General features: G+C 62.9%; 1 protein-coding gene across 1 annotated transcript; it reads right to left on the bottom strand.

Annotated features, from left to right (window-relative positions):
* Nucleotides 1-835: 835 nt before the first annotated feature.
* On the bottom strand, nt 836-3037 carry FOXC1 (forkhead box C1; the record flags this gene model as incomplete). Its single annotated transcript, XM_082663164.1, has 1 exon — nt 836-3037. One exon carries the CDS (start codon nt 3035-3037, stop codon nt 1400-1402), a length of 1638 nt encoding a protein of 545 aa, XP_082519290.1. The 3' UTR covers nt 836-1399.
* Between the last annotated feature and the right edge of the window lie 4233 nt (nt 3038-7270).

The following is a 7270-nucleotide window of genomic DNA, read 5'->3' as shown; positions in this document are numbered from 1 at the left end:
TTGTTATTGTTTTAAATCTTTTTCAAAAAATAACTGTTCAACAAACATATCTTCTAAAATAAGTTTCCCAAAGTTTAAATATCCCTTTCCAACCCGCCATACATGTTTTGTTTTTAAATCAATCCTTCTGCGACAGACATGAAGGACTGTAGATGTGGATGAGTTATATACATACGTTTAAAGCTGGGGTTTTTTCCTCTTAAAAAGGAGTGAAATGAACAGGAAGAAAATCCTCCAGCATTTGGCTCCCAGGGGTGCCTAATACACATCGCGGTTTTTTAATGGGATACACAAGCCGAATCTTCATTATGCGTATCTGGAGGCAGAGCCACCTCTCTCCACACCCAGGTATCACTGCGGTGAGACCGCTGCTGATTCATGGGCTTAACATTTCCAAATCATGTTCAGTCATTACGGAGGAAATGAATTTGTGTATATGCCAACTCGGATCTGTTAAGGAAAATCTCTCTTTACTAGCCACAAAGCAAGCTGCCTATACAGTACGTTTTGCAGAAGATGCTGCAGGAAAAAAAAAATCTAAACAAAAAGAGACTTTTATGTGAAATTTGACAAGGAATAGTCACAGGGTGTCTCCATTTTTTTCAGAGATTTAGGAGAATTGATAATTTCTAGTGTTTTAATCTCTGAAATCTTTTTCTTATAATAAAGGCTGTATGAAAGTATCCAGACATATAGGTCTCATTCAAACTGAATGGTAATTTATTAGTAAACAATGAATATGTTCAACAAAAAGAAAGAAAAGATGATAGAATAAGATTAATACAGTTTCCCTTTTTATAATGAAAAAAAGAGCACAATTTAAAGTTTCAGGCAATTTAACGTCAGGTTTTGGAAACACTTTCTGGCGTTTGGTCCACGACATCCAACTACAAATTAAAAATAAATTACTATGTTGCAATTTACATTTTAAAACAAGTCCATGGATAAAAAGAAAGCGATTTTCATATACGGGGACTTCCTACCTCCTTTCAAGAGGATAAAATAGTATCTTACAGGTGAGACGTGAAGGCAGGAGGCGGCAGGGGAAGGGACAGGACAGGAGGAGGAAAGCGTGCTCTCTGAAAAGAAGGAGAAACTTACGTGTTATCTGGAGTAACACTGTCCTTTAACAAACCATGACTCTGCTGTCTCTGTACGAAACAGTTTACGGTTCTGTTTATTGAGTTAAGGCAAAGTGGAGGCGGCTCCGAATCCATCTTTTAAGAAAATGCTCTTCTTCGTGCTGATGAGTTGAAAGTTTGGAGGGATTCTGTTCGCCGGTCTCGTGAACGTTTCACAAATTGGGTTTTTGGTTTCGGTTTTGCTTCGACGGTTCTTTTGGCTGCTTCTGCTCTGGGGTCCGGTTCAGTTCGGCTGGGAGGCGGGCAGGGCGAAGGGGTCAGAACTTGCTGCAGTCGTAGACGAAGGCCCCTGACGTGCGGTACAGGGACTGGCCCGAGGGGAAGGCCATCTGACAGCTGCTGTTCCCGTTCACCGGGGAGTTGCTCAGGCCGATCCGCTGCGACTCAAACATCCCCCGCACCGAGTGGAAGTTCTGCTGCTGGCCCGGGTAGCCCGCCGCGGCCGCCGCCGCCGCGCTCGCCAGGTGGCCCAGGTCCCCGCCCGCCTGGTTCAGGTACCACGAGGCCAGGCGGCCTTGGTGGGCCGCAGGGTGATGGCCGGCCTCCTGGCCGCCGCCGCCGCCGCCGCCGTGGCCCAGTGACGAGGAGCTGCTGCTGGTGGCCGGGGGCAGGGAGTAGTCGGGCAGGGAGTCGTCCACCGAGGAGGCGCCGGCGCCCGCGGGCGCGCCCTGCACGTGGCCGCCGCGCTCCCCGGCCGCGTACAGGCTCATGGCCTGCAGGTTGCAGTGGTAGGTCCCAGCGCCCCCGGCCCCGCCGCCCCCGCCCGAGCCGCCCGCGCCGGGGCTCTGGCTGCAAGGGGAGCCGTACAGGGAGCTCTGGCCCGGCGAGTAGGCGCCCAGCGCCAGCGGGGGCGCCAGGCCCGCGCGCGAGGACGCGGCGGCCGGGGCCAGGAGGCCAGAGCCCAGCTCGGCGGCTGCGCCCTGCGGCGACCCCCGCAGCGACGTCATGATGTTGTCCACGCTGAAGCCCTGGCTGTGCGGCGGCGCGGGCGCGGGCGGCTGGCCGGGCTCCGCGCCGTCCAGGCTCAGCGGCCGCGCCGCCGGCAGGCCGCCCGGGGGGCTGCCCCCGCTGGACAGGCTGCTGCTGCTGCTGTCGGGGCTTTCGATTTTGGGCACCGCGGCGGCGCCAGCGCTGCCGCTGCCCAGCGCGGCGGCCGGGGACAGGGGCTGGGGCGGCGAGGGGCACGTACCGTTCTCGGTCTTGATGTCCTGGATGCGCACGGGCGGCGGCTGCGCTCCGGGCGCCGCGCCGTCTGCCTGCTCGGGCGGCGCGGGCCCGGGCTGGCGGCCGGGCTGCGGCGGCGGCGGCGGCGGCGGCGGCTCCTTGAGGTGCAGCCGGTCCTTCTCCTCCTTGTCTTTCACGGCGTCCTTCTTCTTGAAGCGCCGCCGCCGCCGCAGGAAGCTGCCATTCTCGAACATGTTGTAGGAGTCCGGGTCCAGCGTCCAGTAACTGCCCTTGCCTGGCTTCTTGTCGTCGCGCGGCACCTTGACGAAGCACTCATTGAGCGAGAGATTGTGGCGGATGCTATTCTGCCAGCCTTGCTTGTTGTCCCGGTAGAAGGGGAAGCGGTCCATGATGAACTGGTAGATGCCGTTCAGGGTGATCTTCTTGTCCGGCGCGTTCTGGATGGCCATGGTGATGAGCGCGATGTAGCTGTAGGGCGGCTTCACCATGTCCTTGGGCTGCGGCTGCGGCGTGTAGGGCCCGTAGGCGCGGGCCATGCCGCCCGGGTACTGCTCGGCGTGCGCCGGGTGCGAGTACACGCTCATGGGGGCCGGCATGGCGGTGTAGCCGCCCCCGGCCGCCGCCGCCGCGCGGTAGTAGCTCTGCTCGCCGCCGAGGTAGGGCACCACTCCCAGGGAGTTGGGGCTGGAAACGGAGTAGCGCGCCTGCATGGCCCCGCTCGCCGCCGCCGCCGCCCCCCGCCCTCGCTGGGCCGGCCGCCCAGTCCGAGTCCGGGCCTGCGGGCTGGTGCCGGGCCGCCGCCTCCCCTGCGCTCGCCCGGCTCCGGGGCGCCTCCGGCCGCCGAGGAGGCTTGGGGCGGCGGAGAGGGCCGGACGCGGACGCGGCCGACGGCCTAGAACGCGCGCGGCAGCTTCCAGGCGGGAACGGGAAAAAGGAGCCCGAACTAGAAAACAAGCAGACGTCCGGCTCGCCGCGCCGCCTGCGCTTCCAGGAGGCTCTGCCCCAGCCGCCGGCGAAGGCGGCCAGATAACCAGGGCGGGGGGCAGCGCGCCGGCTGCCTGCCCGGGCCCGCGTCACCTTTTTTTCAGTCTCTCGCGCGCCGCCCGCTTAAGGAAGCATTGGGAAAACTTCTGAACTTTTGAGCATCCGTCACCCAGGCGAGGACTTTTTTACGCAGTTACATTTTTTCCGGGCAGTGGAGCCCCGCCCCATCACGGCGGCGGCAGCCAATGGGAGGCGGGAACGCCTCCGAAGGAGCCGGAGGCCGAGCAGCGCCGGCCCGCGCCCCGCCGCGGAGGACCGCGGGGCTGACCACACGCGCGCCGGCCCGCGCCCCTGCCTGCGCCCTCGCCGGAGCCCCGCCCGCGCCCGCAGCCGTGCGGCCCCGCGCCCCGCCGCCCGCGCCAGGCCCTGTCCCCCACCCCGGGCCCTCCGCTGGACGTCCATTGTTCCCGCAGACTTGCCGGGCCCTCCGGGCCCCCCGTAGACCCTTCCTCCGTCCGCCGCTCCCAGATGTCACCGCGTCCTCGAGCCCCAACTCGCGCTGGTTCTCTCCCATTCCTTGGCCGGCCTGGTCGACTCCAGCACTGGGATTTCCCGGGCCTCCCTCCCCTCCCCTCCCTCCCCTCCCCTCCTCCCCTCCCTCCCCTCCCCTCCTCCCCTCCCTCCCCTCCCCTCCTCCCCTCCCTCCCCTCCCCTCCTCCCCTCCCTCCCCTCCCCTCCTCCCCTCCCCTCCCTCCCCTCCCCTCCTCCCCTCCCCTCCTCCCCTCCCCTCCTCCCCTCCCTCCCCTCCCCTCCCCTCCCCTCCCTCCCCTCCCCTCCCCTCCCTCCCCTCCCCTCCCCTCCCCTCCCTCCCCTCCCCTCCCCTCCCCTCCCCTCCCTCCCCTCCCCTCCCCTCCCCTCCCCTCCCCTCCCCTCCTCCCCCTCTCCTCCCTCCCCCCTCTCCTGCCTCCCCCCGCCTCCTCCGCCTCCCCTCCCCTGCCTCCCCGCCTCCCCGCCTCCCCGCCTCCCCTCCCCTGCCTCCCCGCCTCCCTCTCCCCTCCCCCTTCCCCTCCCCCTTCCCCTCCCCCTTCCCCTCCCCCTTCCCCTCCCCTCTCCCCTGCCTCCCCTCCCCTGCCTCCCCTCCCCTGCCTCCCCTCCCTCCTCCCCCTCCCCCCTCCCCCCTCCCCCCTCCCCTCCCCGATCGCCAGGCTCCCCGGCTCCCAGAGGTCTCCAGTTTTCCCCACCTGGAAGTTCTCCAGTTCTCCCCACCTGGAAGTTCTCCAGTCCTGAGCTGGCTTACAAAGGGCACGGTTTTAAGGGCTCAGTCACAGCCGAGCTCCGTTCCCGGTGGGGGCGGAGTTGTTGCCCCCACCTCACCGTCCCTGCGACCCCTCCCCAGTAGAAATAAGGGAGGGGGATATGGGGCCTTGCCAGGAGCTTGAGGCCGTGGTCGGCGGCGTGGGTGTCTTCGGCGCGCGCTGCTGGAGCCTGGAGGCTACCCCAATTCCTCTTCGGGATTCGCCGCGACCGCCCCCTCTTGTCGAGTCCGGCACCTTTCGGCTCAGAGCAGGGGTCAGCCTGCGGGCTCAGTGACAATAGCAGGTGTGATGACAAGAAGCAAGTCAATACGTCCCACCTTCCTCTCCGCACGCGCGTGGCTGCCGGCTCGCAGAGATAACGGGTGTAATTGGGGGAACGTTCAGAATCGCACCTGCAGGGTTCGAGGGTCCTGGGGATGAGCACAGCGGCTAATCCCTGTGCAAGCGCCTGAGACTTGCAGTTTCCGGGGAACTGGGATGGAATGGGAAGAAGGAAAGGGAGAGAAACCACGGGCAGGAAGGAGATGGGCCTCCTCTCCTGCAGCGCGCTTCTGCACTTGGGCAACGCTGGAACAGCCCCTCCGGGCCCTTTCCTGCAAAGCTGGAGGAACTGGCGCGTCTAGGGGGCTGTGAAGATGAGCAGCGTGGCGCATCTCACACCTCCACCCTCCAATTCCTGACAATCTTTAACTGCGAGGACGTGTCGGGAACCCTTTTGGCTTCCCGGCTTGAATCCGGCTTTCTCCTCTGCACAATTTGAGCTGCAGCTGCAGTTTAGGAGTTAGGGCGCGGGCCTGTGCAGTTTTAAAATGTTGCATTTCGGAGTGGACCCTGACATGGAGATACGCGAGGACCTGCTCTTTCTGAACCAGCCGGGTGCCCGGAAGCCTGGCTCCCGGGCGCTGCCTGGCCTGCTCCACGCCTGGGCCGCTCCAGCCTCCTTTCCTGGGCGTCCACAAGGCCCCGTCTCCGCGTCTGGAGGAAAACACTGATTTATCGTCAGAAGACTCCTAAACACGTGTGAGGGAAGGGGGGGGAGAAGCCCCGCGACACGAAAAGTGCATTCGTGTCCAGCCCCCGCCCCACACCCGGACGGAATCTGCCCCTTTGGTCGAGGCCTTGTGGGCTCCCCGGCTTCAGCCTGGAGGCTAAGGAAGTCAGTGGTCGTCCCGAACGCCTCAGCGTTTGGCGACTTCGGCCTTTGAACCGCGTTTCCACCGCTCGCGGTGCGCGGGCACCTACGCGGCGATGGCGACTCGGCCGTATTCCCAGCACGGGCCGCGCCCGGCTCGTGCGCGAGACGTGGTGCCGCGCTGCCCCGGTCCCCGCGCGTCCTCCCCTGCTCCCGGCTCCGCGGCCCGAGAGGTGGAAAGAGCTCCTTAGTAAACTGCAAATCCGACAGCCGGCTGTGCTGGGCCCCGCTTCGGGTATAAAAGTGGCCGTTGTGAAATGAGTGTCTGGCGCGCGGGAAAAAGGCGGAGTGCAGTTTACGAAGATCATCTTTCTCCTGGTCGAGCTCAGGATACTCGCCAGGAAAAGAGCTTTGCGTTTGTGTTTTTTAAGCTTCCTCGGAAGCAAACCTCCACTAAACGGCTTGATTGTATTTCAAGTACTCGACTTATGTTATTATTGTTGTCGGTGGTGGTATTTGAACATGAAGGCGCAGAAATGAAGTCTTTGGGGAGTAGGTTACGGTTTTTATTTTCAGGTTGGAGTTTCTGATGCCCCCTTCTGCTGCTCCGCGGGTGGTTCAGTCACTGTCTCCCCGCAACCCTTAACTCAATTGGCAGAAATGCCCCTGCAGGAAGCCTTCGGCTGCTTTTCTGACACCTCGCGGCTGCGGCCTGAAGGTCCCGCAGGCGACAGCGGTAATGGATGTTTGGTGGGACTGTCGCTGGCCCTCTCCGCCCCGTCCCCTCCCTGACCCGCCAGCCGGGGTCACAATTCCCGGGGCCCCCGAGGGGTCTCAGCTCTGGGGAGGGGCGTGACGTCACAGCGATACGCAGAACAGGCCTCCGGGGCCTTAGCTGGAAAAGCACCAGGAAGGGAGAGGTGGCGAGCACTCCAGGAAATGCCCGATTCGCGGCATGGTGACACCGCAGGAAGAGGGGGAGGGGCGGTGGCTTAACGCTGGCCACCAGCAGCCGAGAAGCTCTTTTTCTTTTCAATTCAAGAAAAACGGGATAGGGGTTGGGGAGGGGGCCCCGCGAGTCCAGAAAAGCGTTCCGGTGGGGCGGTGAGCCCAGCCCAAGGTACAAGGATTGTCCTCCTGTCAGAGACCCCTCGGGAACTTTCCAGCGTCCCCCCAGCCCTGGCCAGCGACTCTCCCGGGACACGCGCAGGCCCTTACCGCCCGCTGTCTGGGCTTATCCGCGCCCCGGCTCTAGGCTCGGGAAGCTGGCCCGTCGGGGGTTAGGGCCGGTCTGACCGGGAGCTTCGGGAGTCCAGAAAGGCGGGCCGCCCCTTTAGACGGGGCAGCCTGGGGGGGCGGGGGGCTCTGCACGCCCGAAGCCTTCCCTCCCCCTCGCCTTTCGCTGTCGGGAGACGCGTGGTATCTGATAGTGCGACCTGAAGGCTTCCCCGCTAGACTGAAGTCGCAAGCATTTGTAGCCACGTCTGTTTCGAGGTGTCTTTGAGCTATTT

The sequence above is a fragment of the Grampus griseus genome, assembly GCF_964374135.1.
Source record: "Grampus griseus genome assembly, chromosome: 10".
Taxonomy (NCBI): Eukaryota; Metazoa; Chordata; class Mammalia; order Artiodactyla; family Delphinidae; genus Grampus; species Grampus griseus.
This window is presented reverse-complemented; position numbering and strand designations above follow the sequence as displayed.